The sequence below is a fragment of the Strix aluco genome, chromosome 2, assembly GCF_031877795.1.
Source record: "Strix aluco isolate bStrAlu1 chromosome 2, bStrAlu1.hap1, whole genome shotgun sequence".
Classification (NCBI taxonomy): Eukaryota; Metazoa; Chordata; class Aves; order Strigiformes; family Strigidae; genus Strix; species Strix aluco.
In genome coordinates this window covers 7091947-7114149 of record NC_133932.1, presented here as the reverse complement: position 1 = coordinate 7114149, position 22203 = coordinate 7091947, and the positions used below count along the sequence as shown (strand labels likewise).

The 22203-nt window shown below is 45.3% G+C and overlaps 1 protein-coding gene across 3 annotated transcripts in view; it reads left to right on the top strand.

The window, feature by feature from the left end:
• Positions 1-13999, top strand: part of WARS2 (tryptophanyl tRNA synthetase 2, mitochondrial) — a 51461-nt gene extending 37462 nt beyond the window's left edge. For 2 of the 3 annotated variants that reach the window (XM_074809469.1, XM_074809476.1), the window contains 4 exons: positions 143-223; positions 1967-2052; positions 4766-4884; positions 6936-13999. In XM_074809469.1, the coding sequence (XP_074665570.1) occupies positions 143-223; positions 1967-2052; positions 4766-4884; positions 6936-7384 (735 nt within the window). In that variant the 3' untranslated portion in view covers positions 7385-13999. The remainder of the gene's footprint in view (positions 1-142; positions 224-1966; positions 2053-4765; positions 4885-6935) is intronic. The other variant, XM_074809484.1, reaches the window with a different exon arrangement.
• The last annotated feature ends 8204 nt before the right edge of the window (positions 14000-22203 follow it).

Here is a 22203-nt window from a genome sequence, read left to right as displayed (position 1 = left end):
TTGTCACTTTGACCTTACTGAAATAATAATAGACAAAAATAAATGGTTTTCTGATCTCTAATATTTCTTACTGGTATTGATTTTGAGAAGATATATATATAAATGCAGAAGATTAAAATATATTCTGACTTCATACTTCCAGGTTCCTAAGCATGCAGAACTTGCCTGGATTCTTGGGTGCTTAACTAATGTGCCACGTCTGCTACGGTTGCCCCAGTGGAAGGTATGGACAGTTCTGTAAATTGAAAGGAAATATATGGGAATTCAGCAGAACTGTGGTCCTTGAAATACTTGTTATCTGTGAGGTACCAACCATATCTTGGTTATCCTTACTTTAGGTTTAAGTAATTCTCTAGTCCTGTGGTGGAAGGAGGAAAATATGTCTTTCCAGGTCTGCTGCTATCAGTGAACATTTTCCTGTTGGAAGCTATAGGTTAACATTTCTGCAAGTTTCTGCTAAAAACTGTACTAAATAGGATGTTTGTTTGGTGTTGTTAAACTGTTTTTGCTAGAATGCTTGGAGTTATTTCAATGCTTATTTAATAATGCAAACAGACTACAAGATATTGTAGTGGAAACCTTGAGCCTTGCTGATTAAGGAGTTCCATAAACAGCTTTTTTTTTTTTCCACTATGAAGAGTGGCTGTTCTGTAAATTTTATGGAAGAGGGTGTAAAAGAAGCATATGTTGGAAGAGGAGTATAGAAATAATAAATATTAAAAATGTGCTGAGTGATAAAGTTAATGCACCTTAAATGTTTGCCTTTACAAGTTTCAAATGTTCATCTTTTTCATCTTGGTACTGCATCAGCATGACTGCATTAACCGAGTTCTTGCATTTCATTTTGTTGTATTTTATTTTGGCATTTAGTAAGCAGAAAAAGCAAAAGGCAGGAGAGAGAAGTATCAAAAAAGGGAAAAAAAAAATCTTAAGAGCAGTTTGGCTTGCAGAGTTCAGAGCAGTCTTAAATACCTCCAGATGTTTTCTTTTTTCCTGTTTTTCTTCTTAATTAAATAAAAACAGTAAAACTTAAATACAGCAACCAGTGTTAATGCATGGCATAGATTAAAGCCAACCTTTTCAAACCTGAGGTTCTAAAGTTAAGCTCTTAAATCCAACTTTGACTGGATTGACTTTCCAAATCTACAGATAGGTGTTACAGGTGCTAGGCTTTGCAGATTAGGTCCCCTGAACCCTAGGCACTTAGAGATGTAGATAGAAGACAAGGATCTGTACGAGAGGGTGAGAAAAATCTAAAGATACTTGAACAGTCTTAATGAAATAATCAAGATTTTAAGGACTTTAGTGTATTCAACTATGATAAAAAGCAAAAAGTAGATATGCCACTGCTAGAATAGAATTAGTATCTGTAACTTGGCTATCTTGATTTAAATGATCCATATCCTAGAGCAGTAAAGGACTCCAGGACAGTGGGTGGATTTTGGCGAGCAGTGTGAACTAATGGAGAGAATGCTGGACTCTGCCTCTGTATTCTGTGTTCTCCTAGCTGTCACTGACTCTCCTAGTGACTGCATGTGATCACTATGTCTTGATCTCTTTTCTGCGAAACACAGGTATTAATGCCTTTTTATATCTTTGTTATAAAGTGCTTCAAAAATCTATTGCTGAAAATGCTATTTCAAAAGTAGGGGTTATCAATAGTAAGTGTCATAACCCAGCCTGATGGATTGTATTCATTTTCGTTAGTAAGATTACAAACAGAAAGAAAACACAAGCCTATGTTTTCTCCCCACTACAATATCAGAACAGTGTAGGGAAATTCATAAATAGAAGACATAAAATGGGATGTGTGTATTCACAAGGAGCAGGTTTTACATGGCACACTTTTCTCTAGAGTTACACAGTAAGTTACTCAAACTAGTCAGAATTCTAAGTAATTAAAATCACAGACTTTGATACCATTATCTAAAAGTGTGATTCCTCTCTGTTTTTCTCTTGCAAACAGATGAAGCGTGCCAGCCAGAATAATGAAGGAACTGTTGGTCTGTTGACTTACCCTGTGCTTCAAGCAGCAGATATTTTGCTGTACAAGTAAGAGGCAGAATGTGAGCCCATGGGCAATGTCTGTTCAGCTGCATTAGAATGAATGTTCGTCAGGTCAACATGCTAACTTATTAAGTGGGGGAGCTGGGTGTGATTAGATCAGAAGATTGGAAATGGATGACAGCTTTTTACCTCTCAAGTGACTGGCTGAAGTCTAGCCTGGTTTGAAAGCAACTGGCAGGGCTGTAAAGAGAAAAAGCCAGTCACTTCAGGATAATTCTTAGGGAATTATAATGCACTGATGTTTAATTATACATATTATTTTTATATATAATATATATACACACATATGTTTAATTATACATATTATACATATTACATGTTCACACACATGTAATATGTATATTACATTTAAGTGGTTATACTTTATTTTATGCTTTGTACTGTAGACCTTCTTAAACTGGCTGTATATAGTATACCCTTACTAGTGTGGGATTCTGTTGATACTGATGAAAAAAGTGAGTAATTTACTGCACCTTGTGGTACCTGGGCTGGTTCGATTTTTCTCTGTGGGCGTACTGTGTGGCGCAATAGAAATACATCCTTACGAGGGACTGGTGACTCAGCATGGCTAAGTTTGTAGCCTGGCTGATAGAACTTGTAGTGCATTGTCATGACTGATTGTATTTCATATGTTTTAAACTGTCTCGGTAAGTAAATGTTAGAGGCAATGCACTATGTATTAACTGTTTTTATGTTCTGAGCGTATGTACTTTGTGCAATTGTTTTGAAGTAAAGTTGTGAATATTTGTGGGGACAGAGAAGCAATACAGAACTATGAGGACAGGGACTTTAGGAGGACAGAGTAACCAAGATTAGCCAGTTGTTAAACCAGAAAAATGTGTCTCGGGAAATTTAATCCTAAGTGATCAGTAGTAGGGGAAAACAGTAATGTTAGCAGACCAGTAGATTATATTTCTAATTCACTTGAATTTTAACTGAAAATAATGGGAAGCAAGCAAAAGTCAAAATTAATTTGAACACTAAAATAATCTTCTAAGCAGTGAGTCACGTTTGATTGGGAAGCAGTATTTAAGGGTGAAATTTAGACAACTTTATCAGAAATAACGTTGCCTTGATTGAGCTCAAGCATGTACGTCTCTTCCATCTTTAACAAGATCATGTGATTCATCATTCCTTAGTGAAGCCTGTGGTTTGTTTGCTACCATGTGTATTAACAGCAGGCTGTGTCCAGACAGAGCGCAAAACAAGGAAGTGAAAGAGAAACAATATCTCTTTGAAGAAATTTGACATAATATTTTTAATAAGAAATGTTTTAATCTAAAAACATAATATAGGGAACAAGAATCAGGGAGAAATGGAAACACAGGAAGGGAGCAGCAGTCATGAAGAAGAATTAAGAGCTAGAGGAGGGGGAGAAACAGTACTAATTCAGATGAACCAAGGATCAAAGAGACAGGAAAATGGACAGAAGGTAAATATATGACAGAAAGGAATAAAAATAGCACTCGGACAAAAATATTAAAGAAACGGCAAGGGAAAAGGCGAAGAATCATGCAGAGGCATTTATAAAGACAATATGTTTTCTGTTTAGTGGCAAACTTTGTGAATATGGAACCATTTTGGCATATGGAAACATTTCTTTTGACCTGCTTAAAGTATATTGATTATGGTAACTGATTTTCTTTCTGTTAGTTGTAGGCCACTGTGATTTCCTATTGGCTACTGTAACTGTTTTTAGGTTGCCTTGCTGACTGTTTGTTGGGGAATAAAGGTGGACAGATTGATTCCTGGATGTCAGCCCAGTAATTCAGAATCGGAAGGAAGGAGTACCGTGTTGAACTGAAATTTTCTGGGAACTTAAAAGATGCATAGTGAACTTCCTTACACTGGAACATATCCAGGATTCAGAGCTGAATACCCCACAAGCCTTAGAAAAAAAATCTGCTGGGGGAAGGGAGAGTAATCAAAAGCTGGCAAGACTTCAAGTCTGCTTCATCTAAAAGACTCATACATTTTTAGTGAGTATGATTAACTGTGGGAAAGAATCACCAGGGGAAGTAATGGATTCTTCACCTCCTCATGTCCTCTGATGAAGACTCTGTTTCCCTCCAGAACTGCATTCAAGCTACTGAGTTCAATACAGCAGATCAAATGATCCTTTGATCCTAATAGTTCTAATCTATGAATGATAACACTTGTGGCAATAGAGACACTGGCCCACATGATATTTACACAATGGTGACCCATGAGGAAGAGCTGCTCATTTCTTTCTTTCCCTTGATAAATCCACAGTACTAACTTCTCAACAACAGTTATGTTTTCCTGAGACTTGATGAGGCAAGGTGCTTGCGCTTTATGCCTTGTAGATCTTTCTTACTTTGTTTGCACACTGTAACACGTGCTCTTTGATCGCTGAAGAGACAGCAGGAGATACCACAAAAACCTTTCTTTAAGCTGAGTTTAATGATTTGCTCTTATTAGTATCTTTACCATGCATGTTTTTGCGAAGGGACATTTTTTCCCTTGGAGATGTGCTTCGGTTCAGCCCAAAAAGCAGGCTTATCCTGGGATACAGTCAGCCTGGGGTGTTGTTCCCACAGCACCTATTTCTAGCTGGGACTGAGTGTTTGGCTCAATCTGGTCCTCAGTCATGGCAGAAGCTGTGACAGTCTTGAGTAACATTTCAACAGAACAAGAGAGTTTTGCTGAGTTTCCTGTATCTGTCTTTTATTAAAAGGTCGACACATGTTCCCGTTGGAGAAGATCAAGTCCTGCACCTGGAACTAGCCCAAGATATAGCACAACATTTCAACAAGAAATATGGAGAATTCTTTCCTGTGCCCAAAGCCATTTTAAGTGAGCTGGTGTTGGTTTGTTTTTTTTTTTTCTTCCCCCTTAAATGCACTTCAGGGTTTAGGATGGATTTAAATATTGTGGAAATAGTTTCAGGGACCAAGAAAAGGGAGCAAACTGGTGCTAAGGGAGTGGAAAATTGAAAACTGACAACAAGAGACTAGAGGCTGTGAAATTGAACTCCCAAGAAAGACATAAGGCTTTACAAATCCCCAGTAGAGGAATGTATGTGACGTCTGGTATTCTAGTCCAGGGGGCCAGATGCACTCTGCTGCTGCCAGTCAGCCTTGCTCTTCAAGTATTGGACCTTTAAGAGTAGGGTCTCTGCTCCACACTGGTAGTTCAGGAGACATGTTAGCAACAAGACAACAGACCTCTAGCAAGCAGAATTCTTAAGTGTCTGAGTGGTAGATGTTTACATTAAGCATGCTAAACAGCTTGTAGCTTTATTGGTACAGTGCTCAAAAATCTTTTAAGTGTGTTTAATACATATTTGCATATTTCAGTAAGGGTCTCTTACAGAGCTTAGACTTTCCATTTTTGGTCTTAGACTCGGGGAGACTTATAAGGAAAATCTTCTCAGCCATTTTTGAGCTATAGGTCATAGGCCGGGGGGGTGAGGAGGAGTCAGATGGCGCAAATGGCATGTTTGTTAAGAAACGTGAAGAATTGGGCAGGGAAGAAGCATTGCATCTTTGTTGTAAGTAATGTAGAGGAATGCACAGCAGAGACCTTCGCCCCCAAAAGGGCAAGGAGCTCTCACCTTAGAAAAGACAGGCAGTAATAAACCTTTCTCAATTTTCAAGCCTCAGTGACAAAAATGGTGTTAGACCCAGAGTGGAGCTTAGAGAATACAAGGTATTGCAAGCTCTGTGGTTTCTAATGAACAATTAAATACTAAGCACTATAATAAGGAGCTGAGTGTAGCCTATGATGCAGGTGAGACTGTTTCCCAGGAAATAAAAAGCTCAATTTGAAAACAAAAAAGAACTTTTCACTTTCCTCATGAAAAGCATACCTTCATAACTTCACAAGTATATGCAAGCCAATGAAATATCCTAGATGAATGGAGGAGTTAGGGACCTATTCAGACTCACTAGCTGTAGGCAGTTACATTACCTGGACTCCTTCAAATTTACAGAAAAGAGATGGACTCTTCCAAAAGGTGATTCAGAACAGAGAACTTTCTGAGGCAGTCTGACTTGCACCTTACAAGAACACCTATTCTTTCGCTGAGTACATAGGCCATCTGTGAGGAGTATGCGGGTAATTTAGTTGGCTGTTACTCGGTGTCTAAAAACAACTGGTGTGAGTACTTTCTAGATCAGTGATACTTTGTGTACTCCATGAATGATGTTTCTTGATGAAAGATTGAAACAGTTTGGATTGATGCTGTTAAAGACAGTATTTTGCAATATTCCCCTAATGGTACTATTCTGTTTCATGTACACACACATATATGTTAGTAGTTTGTACAATATCCACACCTCTCTTATCTGGACTGCACTTTCCCTCTAACAGAGCTGGTTAGTGCTCAGTTAGGGAGCTTTTAATAACTGTCTTTATTGATATTTAGGAGAACTACCAAGAGATTTTGGGTGGAAGAGTTTCCTAAAGTAAGGAGATTAACTGTTCTGGGATTCTTTTTTACCAGTGGATTTAACCTGTTTCTCCACTGTCACTGAACCTTGCAGTAATGTGCAGTCCATGCTCTCTAGGTAACTTGTCCCCAGTGCCAGGAATACAAGGAGGAGAGAGCTTTCAGGGAAAATTACTGTGTAGTCACAGAAGATATTAGGAAATGTCTCGGAAGAAGTGTCTGCATAGTGAGGAGGGGAGAAATGGAGCAAGCTTTCATCTAGTTTATGGGAGAAGAAGGGTGGGTTAGAAGGATGGGGAGGGACAGAAGGACTAAATAGGACCGTACTCACAACTCATTTTTAAGCAAGGATAAACAGAGAGCTTTGTCATGCTGCTGCAAAGTGTTCTTAGCAATTGTCATAAGAAACCACTGTCTATCTGTATTCACAATTATTCTCTTTTTTTATTTTAAGGTACAACAAAGAAAATAAAATCCCTCAGAGATCCAACAGTGAAGATGTCCAAGTCAGACCCACAGAAGTTAGCTACTGTTAACATAGCAGACAGCCCTGATGAAATAGTGCTGAAATTCCGCAAAGCTGTGACTGACTTTACCTCCGAGGTGACCTACGACCCAGCCAGTCGCCCTGGTGTCTCCAATCTGGTGTCCATTCATGCTGCAGTAACGGGGCTTAGCATCAAAGAAGTGCTGCACCAGTCTGCTGGGCTCGACACTGCTCACTACAAAATGGTGGTAGCAGAGTCAGTTATTCAAAAATTTGCACCTATCAGGAATGAAATCAAGAAACTCCAGGAAGACAAATCCCATCTGATAAAGGTTTTAGAGGATGGAGCAGAGAAAGCCAAAGAACTAGCTGCTCCCATTTATCAAGAAATAAGAAGACTGGTGGGATTTCAGTAGAAACTGCTGAGTAGTTGCAAGGACTTTTGTTTCCTGGGAGAGATATTTTGTTATTTGTATCTTCTTAATCATTTTGCTTTGCAAAAAAAACTTTTTTTTTTTCCTGGAACATCCAAGTAGAACATTTGCATTGAAAAATATGCATGAAGCCAGATATTTCCAGTGGGACCAGCATTGAGTTTGGGTAGTCAAAGAGGGAGGGCAAAATAATCACAATTCACAAAAAGATCCCACAAAAGCAGAATATAAGGTTGCCCAAATGGGGTTTTGGGTTTTTCCATTGACCACTGCAAGAAGCTGAGGTATAGGCAAGGTGGTCAGAATCTAGTAGAAAGATTTGTAATCTTCTCAAGAACATACTTAGCTGTGCACTGATCTTGTTACAGATGGACAGCTCATCCCGTTGGTGGTTATTCAGCTTTGATATGGTGGTTCAATGTGTTCTTGGATAACCAGCATAAAAGCACAGGCTTACAAATCAAAATGCTCAGGGTGATGAAGAGAGAACTTACTGCTTCTCCCTGTTGCGTCTTCAAACTCCATGTGATTTTGTATCTGCATCTAGTTTGTGTGAAGAGAGTCTGTGTGTCTTATGAATACAGATATCCGTACTCTAAAACTCACTGTGACTACTGTGCTAGATGGCTTCTTTGATAGTCACTCCAAAGAGTCCCAGGAGTGGACTTGAATTTCACTTCAGCCACCTGTGCCATCCTGCTGGTCAGGTCTAAGGTACTTCAGTGTGAAATGACATGTGCTTCAGCTGCTCGTATTCCACCTGCTGTTTGGTTTAGCAGGGAGCTCCAGAATTTTCAGTTCAGCATCAAGTCTAGAATTGCTTTAGAAAAGGTGCAGAGGAAAAGATGTAATCCTGTGTGAAAGAAATCTTAGGCTGAGAAATTGGAGAACTTTCTGCAAAATTAACAGAATTGTTTAGAAAATTGTGCTGAGATTGGAGCTGGAATGGGATTAAATAGATCTTTATGAACTCTCACTACTGAGCCTCAAAAAAGCTCAGTGATGGGAGAATGGTGTTAACCTGTGCTGATCTTAGGCATCATGAGACCCACAGACTGGGACCTGTGGACCATGACATTTGTTGGGGAACATGTGGCAAAGGGGAATTGCCAAAAGCAGACACCCTTTTCTGATGAGGGGGTAGTAGTACATTTTTAAAAGTAATGAAAGCCCTACTGGTCCTGTGCCAGCATATTTAAGTGTATCATTGCACTTAATGGTGCTGTGTTTGAAATTGCTGTACTGTAAGGTAAATTGAGTTCATCCTGTACTGCAGCAGCTCATAACCATTATATGCCTATAGCATTTGTCATGAAGGATTGCAGTCTTACATGACTGAGTTAGTAAAACTGGGGGGTGTTCTATGTAGTTTTTATTTTAAAAGCTGTTTAGTTAATTATCATAGTGAGGTGATTCAGAGAGAATTATGTAATTTTGCAAAGCACGAAGTTGTGGACTGATCTTCTGCGGATCTGTACTGCTGCAGAAGAGAGCTGCCGTGCAAGAACTTGATGACAGAGTTTTTAAAGTTAGTCAAGACTAGAGGAACAGAGTGGATGGAGACAGAATGATGGAAAACCAAACTCAGTGTAGGCAAGTCCAAGGTAGTGTCCTCTGGAAAGAAATGTGCTCAAAAATAGTCCCTGGTTTCAAATTAGCTGTAGCAGATTAGGAAGGAGCACAGTTATAACTGTGCATATTTAGGCAGTTTTACAAAACTTTTTTCAGTGTTTAACAGCTACATTAGTCTTCATGGGAACTAAGAAAAGTAAGGCACACAATTACTGCTGCTTGCTGAGTTGGCAAAAAGTGTTTGCTGTGACACTTTTTAACATGGGTTGATTTCTGCAAAGGTCCCACAATAGATTCCTTAAGAGAAGATAACACAGTGCTCATGAAGATACTGGAAATCTTTAACACTGATGCATCTAATCTGCCTGTTCCTCTTTTTCACTAGGAAAGATAGGAGCATGTATTCAAAAGATAGATCATAGTTTCAGGCTGACTTTACACTTCTGATACTCAAATCACCTAACGTACAGGGTTGGCATTCAGCACGCCTCCTTTGCAGTGAAAAGGAAATAGCAGTATTCATATGTCTTCAATACAATTTATTAAAAAGAAAAGGGGGGAGGGAATGACATCAACAGGCAATTCTGACTTGTTACCCAAACGGTTCTGAGCAGTCTTTCCAAATCTGTTAGATTTTTTTTTCAGAAAAATCGTGTAGATGAAGCAGGAAGAAAAGCTTCAAAAGATCCCTTTCTTCGGGGTAGGGGTTTAATACATTACATATTTAGCAGTGTTTCAATCAAATTTACTGTTTTATCTCTCTTTAATTCAAGAATAGTTTGGGGTTTTCCACTTCCCTTTCTCCTATCACTCAAGCAAATCTTACTTGCCTGACCTTCAGGTAAGGAAATATGCCTGTTATTTCTCCTTCAGGGAAGTTAAACTTGTGTAAAATTAGTATGTTCACCTACTGATTGTTGACTTAGCCCTTTTATTTTAGTAGCTTCTGTGGAGGAATTCTCAAAATAAAAGCTGTGTCTGCCCAGTGAAATAATCCCAATTCCACTGACAACCATGATCATTAGCGTCCCCTGACAGGAGACAACTATAATGTAGATGTTTGCAGGTATCTGCTGCCTATTTCAGTTTTCTTAGGGAATGGCTTTTCTGGGAAGTTAATCATCTTGGCGTTCAGGTTAAGAGTCTAGCTGGACCTAGCCTGGCTGCCTCTTTGCATTCCTTGAGCCATTTACTTGGCATCTGGGAAGAGTTTGGCAAGCAGAAGCTGAGCTTGAAGCAACATGTGCTTGCTCCTATCAGTAAAAATTGTTTGAAACCAAGCTACTCTGATCTCTTTGCTCTTCCACCTTCCTGTTTCCTCTTCAAAACATTTTTGTAAGCACCCATTCTAGATGTTGGATTGTGGCAGTGTTTACTTTAGCAAAGTAGTGCAGATGAGTTAAAGCAGCTTTTTAGAGAACAGTTGTTGGAGAAGGCTTGATGGTATGTGTTTCAGAAGGATTAGCTTCACACAAACTCTAATCTGGTGTGCCAGGGATTTAATTGTTTACATCTGGTGTGCAGTGGGTGCACTTCTGAAAAGCATTTTCATGTTTGGTTTTGTCCAGTTCTTATTCCATGAGACATCTCTGTGATGCCTGCTGGAGTGCAGTTAGTGGGGACAGTGGGGAGTTTCTGCAGAAGCACACTCCTGATCCCAACTGCAATGCTAGCGTAGAAATGCCCTGTGGTGCTGTGGAAGTCATTGTAAGGTGTTCTACCAGGACTGGATGAGAAAGAGATCCAATCGCATCTTTCCTAATTGAAGAAAGAAGCGTTGAAAGGTGGAGAGGTATCCTTACCCCTTGCTGTGTTGTTCTTTGTTTCTGCTTCCTTTTCTTCAGCGATTCTTTTCCTCGAATATGTGCAGTAATTTGTGTCTTAGTCTTGAAATCTCTTCCTTTCCCATTCCTGTGTGTTTAGTACATGGGAAGTACAAATGTAGTGGTTGGGATCTGCAGTATCAGACCTAACGTCACCAGGTAACTGAAGAGATTCACTTCAGAGATGAGCATCAACTCCACAGTTAATAACTTACTAAGATCTAACTAAAACATTTATACACTTGAGACATTTGTCTTTGCCCCCAGTGGTTCCTAGGAAGTCATCTTGTCATTTATGAGAAGACACTGACAGTGACTCTCAGTTTGGTGCTCCAAATTTAGAGCACAGAATTTACTGGGAATTTTAGATTCAGGAACAGCGTTTTCTTCAGCAGAGACTCCAGATGATGATTAGACTCATAAATTAACTCTGGCACTGCTCCAGCATTAGCATACATCCCTGCATCACATAACTGGAGTGTATGTATATTGTGTGTTTTATTGGCATTTGTTTGTAACTCTTGAAGATGTGTTTGAAGTATACTTAGTTTTCAAACACCATGATCTGGGTTCTTAGATTCTCCAGAAGGCCTTGTGCATAGTTCTGATTCAGTGTGTGTTTATCTACAAACAGTTCAAGCAAAACTCCTTCACAGGATTATGGTTGCCTCCATTCAAGGTTAGGGAGCTCCTGTAGTGAGCTGAAAGTTTAAGGAAAGGACAGTGAAATGGGATTCTTGGGGACTGACCTGCATCTAAATGTTTTGGGACTATAGGTTATCAGAGCAAATGTTTTCTTATACTTGGTTAGGGCCGTCATGATCCTGACAACAGTACAGCAGTCAATTCTGCTGATGAAACCCTTTACATCAGCTTATGTAGGAACTCTGATTTGCTGAGGACTGTACTATATCATAAAACTTTAACTTCTCTGGTCTGCACAGTTTGCTAGATGACTGTGTCAGCAGAAATCTGTTTGGAAACCGTTAGCCAAAGCCAAATCTAATCCTCGGATCCAGCGTTCTTGGATGTTTTCCCAAAATGGGGATTTCCCAAAACAGGTTGTTTTCGATAAGCTACAGTACCAATTTCAGTAGTTGCTGCAGGATCAGGAAGAGCCAGAGGTCCATTCTGAATGACTCATTCGTATTTTTCATTACTGCTCTGATGCATGTTCTACTTACCCATATGGCTCAAGGATCATGACAAAACTCAGGGAGGGTCTGTGTGTGGTTCTGGTAATAGCAACAATATGGACCCAGGTGAGTTTGAGTCTTGAATCTAATGAGCATGCTCTTTCAGTGGTCCATCTTGGGTAGATTTATGTTCAGAACAACAGATAGATGGTTCACCTGTACTCATGTCTCTACATTTGAGTTACTGGATGCTGCCTACCTGTTTATTTATGACTGATTGCTTCACAGAGAGAAGGAGCATAGGGAGTCTAGTGGAAAAGGTTTTCTGTTCAGGAAAGATATTATCTGTTCTTGCCAAGAGAACAAAAACCTTCTCTGCTATATTGGACTATCTAATTTCCTTTAAGTGGTTTGATCTGTTCCTTCTTTTGTGGGTAAATATGGCAGTAATAGCTGCAAGAAGAATGTCGCTTTATTGTGTAGTCAAAATTCTTGGAAGGACACGGGCATCTCCTCTCATTGTTTCAGAAGTCCCTTACATTGTGGGACTTTACTAGTTGCATGAGCCAGTTTCAGGGAAAATGCTGCAGCAAAACTGTGATCTTATGTGACATTTATTGATCCAATTAAAGCTTTTGTGTTTCCGCTTGTTTTTTTTAACTCACTAGGTTGCGAGAGAAGACTTTTGTTAAACTTTGAATTTCCAACCAAGCTTTCTCTTGCATAGTCCTTTGGTGAGCAAATGACAGATGAAGTAATGGAAAATTCTCTTTATTGTCACAAAAGATTCTGTGATGGTTTCCACTGTCTTTTCCGTCGGTTTTGTTGGTTGTGCTAATGGTCATATTGTGGAAGCTTTGACAGAAAAGTGTTTATTTTGTTTTGTGCCAATGAAAAACCGTTCTACCTGCAACAGTCCCACATTATTATGCAATGGCAGATTCATTGATTATTTTGCTTTTAGGCAGCAGCTTTGGTTTCACAACTATTTTATATAAAACCAAATGCCAACTTCCTGCACTGAGGGATGAGCATGTGTGCCCAGTTACAATAAACAGTTTAACATGTGGGAAGATATTTTGCTACTGTGGTAAACTGCCGTCACAGAACACCATGACTGAAGATGAGATTAGCCACTACATGAGTGATCTCGTGCTGCCTGTGGACGTGAACCTAAGCACTGAGCTTCATGTCTGTTGTGCTGTCGTGTTCTCAGCACTCCAACATGGCTGTGAGACAGGAACAGCAAATCTATGCCACACCAGAAGGCTCGATCAGTTCCAGATGTGCTATATTTGGTGTATCTGCAAAATGAAATGTCAGGACAAGCATTCCAGCACCGAAATCTTTAAAAGTTATTAAATATTTGGTAGTAACAGCATGCTTGTAAAAGCCTGGGTATGATAGCGTGGTCATAGCCTTATTCATATGGCTGACACGAGAAGTCACAGAGCTGTATGTGGTGGTGGAGTGAAGTAAGCCATCTGCTTCCTCAGTACAATCCCTGCAAAGACAGTATGAGTCTAAGCTGAAGGGTTAATGGATTAACCCTTACAGGTGGGAAGCAGCAGCTTATGGCAGAGCAAGGTGGTGCCAGATCTCTTGCTGTCCTAAACCATTCTGAAACAAGATGCTCGCAGTTCAGGTGGGGGCTTCAGGTCGTACAAAGCACAGGCAAGATCCCGCGTAAACAGTGTCACTTGTCGCACGTGCTGTTGTATCTACGACTCTCCAGTCAGTCTGATTTCTGAGGCATGTCTTCATTGTTGGAGTGACTTTACTGTCATCCATCAACATGAAGTGATGGTCACGTGGCTGATAAAACTAAGAAACATCTGTTAGAAACATAGGATGTATGTTCTCTGCTATCTTTGGTGAAAACTTCTTTCCTGATGCGCCAGCATTTATAGAAACATATTACTAACCTAAATACAGATGAAACTTAGCAAAACAAGGCTACTCTCTGGCATTACCCAAAGTTTCTGGTGTAGGTGGTCTCTGGCTTCACTCACCCTGTTCCCTAAACCACATCCCTCTCAGAGTAAAGTAAAATCTTGTATGTTGAATGCTGTGAGACTGACTTTTTATTGTGACTGGAAACAGTTGTTCAAATGTATTTCAAGACTCTCTTCATGGTGTTTGCTGAATGAATAACCAAGGTCTCAATAAGTGACTCTTGAGTACTCAAGCCAAGAAAGATCTTTCTGAGTGGGTTGGGGCTTTCTCTGCCCACCCTTATTCTTTCATGGCCTGTCTGGCAGATGTTCCTACAGCAAGAATGGGAAAAAGTACAATTTTCTGTTTAGACTTGTGGGCTGAACGTAAACTGTGAGTGGCAGAGTGGCATCCATTCTTTTTAGGCAACCCTCATCAACTTTCTTTTACTGACGTAAGTGCTTGCAAACCCCCAAAATTGAAGTTGTGTGGATATTCAGGGGGAATAAGAAGGGGGTATTTGCCTTACAGTAGCTGCGGTTCTTCAAGACTTGTTATCGACGTGTGCTGTGTCCTGCATTCCATCTGTTCTGATCAGAAAGTTACTCCTGAAATTCTTGCTCTTCAATACAGGTTACGCTTTTTTCTTGCAACAGGAAGCAAGGTGTGGGGTGTGAACGTTGGGCTTCAACAGCTGCGTCTCTTCTCAGAAGAATCTGGTCATACGTTCCTGTCCGTATGTGGAATCCATGTGGGCAAGGCATCTCAAAGGCCCACGGTTTGACTATAGTTTTGATGCACAAAAAGCTCTTCCCCATCACATCAAGAACGCTTCTCAGGAAGCACTGGAGTTACTGTCTACTCAGGCTGAATGCTCTGGCCGTGAGCGACTAAACCCATTTCTTTCTCAGAGCTAGCACGTTCGCTAGGCGTCACATTGGCGCGCGGGACAGGAGGGCCTTGAAGGACCTTGCGAAAACATTGGTTGGGAGAGGATTGCTGCTGCCGTTGAGACAACTGATTCAAGCTGCAACACTCCTGGCTTACGTTCAGCAACATGAACCCCCTAGAAGGAAGCTGTGAGGTGGATGGATTTACTGTGTGGCCTGCGTGAAGGCTGCGGGTTGCGTAGTGCTGGTGTGACCTGTTGGGAAAATATCGTTTTGGTGTTTAATAACCATTGCAGAAACAGCTCAGGGATGTGCTGGCATTCTAAAGATCTTGGATTCAGGTGTGTTCTGACTTCTCTGTGGGAGCAGGTGGTTCTGGCACCACTGAAGATGAAATGTGCTTTTGTGGGGGACTTATTTCTAAGGGGGTTAATTCCTAGAGAGAAACAGTGTTGTTAAAATAGACTTCAGAGTTACAATATACCTGTATAGAACAACAGCAAAACTGAGGTGGTGAGCATCACTGCTGTTTTAATCCATTTTGCTTACCAACATCACTTGCTGGCAGGAATAGAAACACCACGTTTTTCCTTCATTAAGCCAGCAAAGTCCTGACTCAAAGGGCTTCACTCTACTCTCTGCTTGCCACTGAGGAGATGGATTAGCTGAAGTGTGAATGTTGTCTTTGTGGTTTATGAGGATGTTTCAGTAGATGATGGGTGGGTTGTTAAGGGAGATCTTTGGGTGGCCTGAGAAGATTTAATGGATGCTGGAAGGCTGGGGGGGGGAAGGTTTAGTTCTCTTTAGTTTAAAATGTGTAATGTATCTGCAGTTGAGCATCAGCAGCTGAGAATTAACATAAATAGAGATTTCCTGTCAACTTCATAGAATGTTTTGCTACAGCTTCATAGAAAACAACAAAATGTGCATCAGCAAGGCCATTTTGGTCTTTGGGTCTTTTTAATCTGATTTGGGTCTTTGTCTACCTTACAGTATTATGTTGCTTTAGTATTATTTCTGCAGAAGAGTTTTGCTCTTTGGTTAAGCAAAGAAAATCTAAAAATATGTTTTACCTTCTATTTCCTTCATGCCTTTGAGCAAGTTGCTTAACTGTGCTTCCCCTCAGTTTCCTTTGCTATAATATGAGGCATAGCAGACTTCATTACACAGGTGTACTGGGAGGCCAAACTAGTATTTGCTGAGCATTTTGAGCCTTCCAGTTGGAGATGCCCTCACTTGGTGCAGAGTTACAGTATTTCTTCCTGAGATGCTCTATTAGCGGTGCTTGTGGCATGAATAAACAGAGTGAAATGTGCTGGAGGGCAGACAGTTCAATCCAGAGTAATAAATAATGGATCCAACGAGAGCGTCAAAGTTGTCTGCTTCGCAGAAACCTGTCGACTGTTGCTTTCGAACTTGATACTGTTTGTTCTGCTGCAAAAATGCCTGAAAATGGCCTGAAAGAAACGTACGCTGCGGTCTCTACTGCAGTTCCTTCATCTGTGTCTCCTCCCTGCAGCCTGAAAGCGAGGGCCTCTGGCAAGGATCTAATATCAAAAGAAGGGTAGTACCGCTACAGGGAGGGGAAAAATAATTACTAAATTTCCTGAATAGTAAACAGTTTGGGTTGTTTGGGTGTTGGTTTTTTGGGGTTTTTTTTAAGGAGCGGGTCTGTCTGCTCCTTTAGCCCTCGCACTGCTGGTGGGTGGGTGTCTCTCGGGTGGGGTCCCCCCCACCTGCCTTCCCGCTCGCCACCCCGAAACCAGGTTTGCCGGGGGAAGGTGTCCCAAGAGTTGAACAGCGGTGGCGAGCGATGCTGGGCCTCCGAGGGGGGGGGAAGGAGCTTCCCCTCTGCGGGGGGAGCCGCGTCCCGCGTGGGTTCCCCCCTCGCCCGGCAGGGGGGGGGCGCAGTGTGCGCCGGCGGGCGCCAGGGGGCAGCCGCGGGGGCGGCGACGAGGGGGCAGAGCCGCCCCCCAACATACACCCCCCCCCCCCCTCAAAAAGACCCTCCCCCAAGCCCAGGGCCGCGGTTTTCCGCAGCACAGAACCGGCGGCAGCTTTTGCCCGTGTCCGGCGGGCCCGGCGGGGGAAGATGTCCGGGGGTACAAAGAGGTGCAGCTCAGCCTTCCAAATGCAAACTACTCCCCACGGGGGGGGCGGGGGGGGGAGCCCGGCTCAGCCCGTTAATTGCGGGGTGAATGCAGGAGGTCTCCCATCAGCTGGGCTTCTGTCCCCGGGCTCCCCCGCGGCTTCTGGGCCCCGCCCGAGCCCTCCCAAACGTGAAAAACAAACAAGAAGCGTCGTGACGCTCAAGTTGCCCCTCGCCTTCCCGAGCCCCTTGTCCCCTCCTTTTCTCCCTCCCTCCCTCCCTCCCTCCCCCTGGGCCGGTGCTCGCCCCACGGCGCGGAGCCCCAGCGCTGAAGGCCACCCCGAGATCTCGGCACCCCGAAGGGCTCTTCCCTCGGCCTCCCCTAGGTTGCCGAGCAGAAAGCGGGGCACACCCTGCCCCAACCTTCGGGGTGGGAGAGCCCCGCGGGGGGAGAGGGGGGGTAGCTCCAGCCCCTCTCGGTGCGTCCCTCTCCCCACGATTATTCCCCATCGCTTTCCCTTAAGCGAGCCGGAGGCTGGGGGGGCGGATTTTTCAGTGGGTTGAAAGCAGACGGGAGGGGACTGTGCAGGCGCGATCAGCTCTGCTCAGCGGGTTATTTGCTTCCCTAAACACGTAAAACACGAGCCGAGCCGAAGCTTGGCCCCAGCCGTCACCGTAACGTGGTGGGAGAGGGAGAACCGTGCTCACTGCCCGGGAAACCTTTCATGGTATTGTTTTCAAGAGAGGGAAGTAGGATCCACAGCGCAAAATACACCTGATGCTGCTGATGGCAGCGAGGACAGAGGGAGTGTGTCGGCAGATTCAGGCTCCCGCCGCCTCTCGCTGCAGCCCGAGCACCTTCTCCCGGCTCCGTTCCTTCCCCGCTGCCTCTGCCGGGGCTTAACATGCCTTCGGAACAAAACCAGGGACGTGGGGGTTTGGAAAGCCACGGCCGTGGATCCCAAACCTCTTTCAGACTTGCGATGAGATGCATAACCTCGCGTGGCCCTGCGTCTCCTCGCCTCCGTGGGACCGGAGCAAGGCTCGAGCGTGGCGGGAGGGGTGACGGAGGAGAGGGGCTCAATCCGGAGCCCTTCGCTTCTGCCGTCCTCCTTCAGGCCCCACGTTCATGGGTGGGCAGAACCGCAAGCGTCTGTGTCCCCATCCAGGGGCTTTCGGGCGGGGGGCTGAAAGCAAGGCAACCGTTGCCTTCATCCTCTTTCGGCCAAAGCGAAGGCAGGGAATAAATCTGCGAGTTGCCGAGCACCCCATCATGTAACATTCCCCGCAGTTTGCGCTCTTTGGGATGAGCGAGAGGTTAAGCTCCGGGTTCACGTGAAAATACCCCGGAGACAACGTGCGGGGAGGTGGGGGGGACACACACACACAGCACCGGCGGGCTGCAGCGCTCGCTCTTTTCAAGCATCTCAGCGGGGAAAATTGCAGCAACTTCCCTACGACGCAAACCAATTTAGGGCAGAAAAGGAACCAGGGAGCAATTAGAGAGTTGATACGTTTCGAGAAGCGAAGCCTTGAGCGCCCGGCACCTCTCCGGGCCAGGGTCCAGCGTCAGTTGCCGCAGCTAAACCCCCCTCATCATCTTTATTCTTCTCTCCGCAAAGCCTGGGGAGCCCGGCCGATCTCCCCGCGGTTTTTCAGCGGCGGCTCCGGCGGCTCGGGGCTGCTGGTCTCTCTCCCTTGCCCCTCCCGGGGCTCACCCCGGCCGGGAGGTCTCCGCTCCCGGCTTCTCCCGGCGCCCCAGGGCTCAGCCCCGCCGAGCAGCTTTTCTGCCTCTTTTATTTCAGGCGACTGAGGCTCCTGCAGCAGCGACTCGCGTTGTGCCTCGCAAACTTTCCCCAAGCGTTCTTGTGTCCGAAATCAATTTTCTAAACAAGCGTTTGCCTCCCAGATACGGATATCATCTTCCTGGGCTCGCTTTTGAATGACTTCCATCGAATCGATGCTGCAAAGCTCTTTATCTTATAGCGCAATACGAATGTGGCGTTGTACACATATGGTTTAGTTTTTTCCCCCTAATTTTTGCGAGCTGGGCAGCTTTGAGCCGCGAAAAGCATATTTATATGTATTTGACTCCTTCCACATTCTAAGACTGCAGTGGTATAGGGTGCTTTGGGAGATCCGTTTGGGCAGAGGGATTAAACTAAGTCTCGGGCAAACGCACTTTCAAGTGGATTCCGAGGAAACGAGTCTATCCTTAAGACAGAGCTCAAAATGCCCTGGAAAATCGTTATTGCCGTTGCTGAAAACAGGCTAAGCACGGAGCGATCAATTGCCATGGCAAACAGATCAAGAATAAGAGTTAAGATCCCATGTGGAAAAAAAAAAAAAAAAAAAAAAAAAAAAAGAGAGAGGAGGAAGGGTAGGTGTAAAGCCGCTGATAAAAGAGGATGCGTGCGAGGTCGAGAGAGCCGCGGGGCGTGGGCGCAGGCAGGGCCCACTCACGCCAGCTGCGACGTGCCGTGGCAGGGGGCAGGCAGGGGTGCAGGGGGCAGGCAGGGGGGCAGGGGGCAGGCCGGCCCCGCTGCCCTGAAGGAGTCGGGGGCTCCCCGCCTGGGGAGGCGTTTTGGGAACCCCGCAGTCGGCGTGAAATCACGCCGCTAGGCCCCCCCTAAATCAACCCCTACCGGGCGAGCGGGGGGGCTGCGAGGGCTCCCATCCCCGCTGGGAGCCTGCACCCAAGGGGCTCGCGTGTGTGAGTGTGCGTGGGAGAGTCCCGGGTGGGTGTGGGTGCCTTAGGCTGCCGTGTCCGTGCCTGGTTTCTGTTTGGAGCATCTAGCAGTGCTGGTTCTGGTCTCCGCACGGCCCGCAGGCAAGGCAGAGAGGGGGTGAGTATGAGTGATGGAGCCCCTGGTTGTGACCCCTCTTTGTGCTGTGTCTGAGCTGCCAGGCCATCTTGTCTGGGGGGTGATTTTTCTCTTCAGCTGGTCAGGAAGAGTTTACTCCGCGTTCTCCTTCTTCCCCTGAACTTGACAGGGAAGCGTCGGTGCGGGTTTATTTCGTGTAAGGCAGTGCCTGCAAAAGCGATATGTGCTTTCATCCAAATAAATAAATCCGAGTGAACTCCGCTCTCTGAACTGTGTCACCCCTTTCCAGGCTGAACTCAAGCTCCTTTTCTAACTTGCAAAATCCGTCCGTGTCCCTGCCCACGGCTCTGTCCATCTGTCTGTCCGTCTATCTACCTTTGGGGTTGGGCTTTCTGGGAGAGGCAACCCAGGTCAAACCAGTGAGTCTCAAGTAATCCTTTGCCAGTCCTTTGCCGGTTTTGTATGGGTTTCCCCTCAAATTCGTTCTTATTTGAGTAATGAGACGAAGAAAGACCCGTCTCCTTCCTGAACAGCTAAGGCCCCCAAACCAAGACCCAATCACAGCGGTCAAAATTTAGAGAGCTTCTTTGAAGGAAATGTATTTATATTTTTATACACGAACATAGACCCGTAAAACGCTCCCGAGCCGCGCCGGCGTGTAAACGAGGTGTCAACCCCTGTACTGTGTGAAAACAGATAACGTTCATCTTCTTCTAGGCGCATTTGAAATAGGTTACCGGTTTATTGTTGGGTTGTTAGTTTTGGTTTTGGTTTTGGTTTTGGTTTGGTTTGGTTTGGTTTTGTTTTGTTTTGCTCCAGAAATAACCATGAACTGATTCCTGAAATCGTTTTCCCCCTGGCATTCCCCCCGTTTCTGTGATGTAGCTGCCGTCGCAAACGGGAGACGAACAATTTCGAAACCTCGGATCACGGTTAGAGGACGAAAAGAGTTAGTGCCGCCAAGCCAGCTCTGTTTCTAGACAGACGTATTTTGGGACATGGCAATGCGCTGAAGGAAAGGTGCTCTCCGAAAGGACGAGCCGCTCGGCGTTTAGCCGTGAAACTGTGACGGGGGGAAGCTCTGCAGCTGCGGGGATCCCCACCCCGAAACGTTTCTCTTGACGGTAATTATTTGCACCGAGTGCGGGAAGGCAGGAGGGTCGAGCTCTTGTTGCAGCTCTGCTCGGGTTTACGGCCGCGAGCCGTGAGGGGACCGCGCTGTAAAGCCGAGCCTTTGAGAACCTCCGCTTTGGCAGGGAAACACCCCGAGAGCTGGTGGGACTCCCCCGATTCAGGAGGTGCCGACCGAGGTGTCTTCTCTCCGGCGAGGCTTTGGGGCTTGTGCGCCGTGCCGGTCTCTCGAGGCGGGGGAAGGGTTTGCTAAAATCGTTTTCCAATGCCGAGGTTAAAACGAAAAGGCGGCCTTTGAAGCGTCGCTTTTGAGACGAGCCGCGCAAATCTGGAAACCGAGTCGCCGGGGATCGGTCTTGAAACCTAAAGAGGGGATGGGGAGCCTGGAAATGCTTGCAGCAGCAAAGAGGATTAATGGCACAACACCGGCTAGACGGCGTCCGCCCGGGCCCTGCGCTGAAAAATCAAAACGGGGAGGCGGGGGGAGGGGGGGGGGGGGGGGGGGAACCCCAATGCGAAAACCAGAGAAGATGCAGCTGCAATAAAAGCGAGTGACGTAAAACCCGCCCGTGTCAGGGCGGAGGGGGAAAGGTGTGAGCCGACCGTGTAGCCGGGGCCCCCCCCGCAGCTCCCCCCTCGCTGGGACGGGCGGTGGGAGGGGAAGGAGCAGCCCGGGGGCAGACCCGCAACGAAAGGCCCGGAGCCCCTGCCCCGGGTGAGAACTGCCTGTTCGCTCCTGCTGAGCCAGCTCGGCCTTTTTCGGTGCTGGAGGAGAGACTGGGAGCTGCTCTTGGTTTTGTTTCGTTTTATTTTTTTTTTTTTTTTCCCCCGAGCGCTGCCATCTCTCCTCCGCGGCTCTCTGGGTGATTCCTTCTCCCTCTCTGTTTGGCCATTCCCTTTAAAAGCTTCGCGAAGCTCTGGATGAGTCTCCTGACACTGAAGAGCCGCGATCGGCTTTTTCCTTTGGCAGGAAACCTCCCAGCCCCTCGGGGTTTCTTCTCCTCTGCTCCAAGTTCAAAGGCATGGTCCTGAAGTCGCTGAGGGGGCACAAGGGCCAAGTGCGGGGCAGGCCGAGGGGCAGGAGTGCAGGGTCGAAGCCTTTAGAGCCTCTGCGGGCTCGTCCTTTTCGGCCTCAGCATTTCGCTGCGGGCATCGCCTCGGCCTGCGGACCCAGGGGCTTAAGGGGCACGAGGGGAAGGGAAATCCCACGATGTTTCTCTTTGGAAACGCTTGCGGGGCACCGAGCTCCCGAAGAAGTGACCCCGGCGGGGAGCGGGCCTTGAGGAAAGCGCCGTTTCCCCACCCGCTCTCTTCTCCCGTCTTGGGATCCAGGATCCCCAGGGTCCCGGGGCAGGCATAATCCTTCCTAAGAAATGGAAAAAACCTTTCTCTGCCGCTCC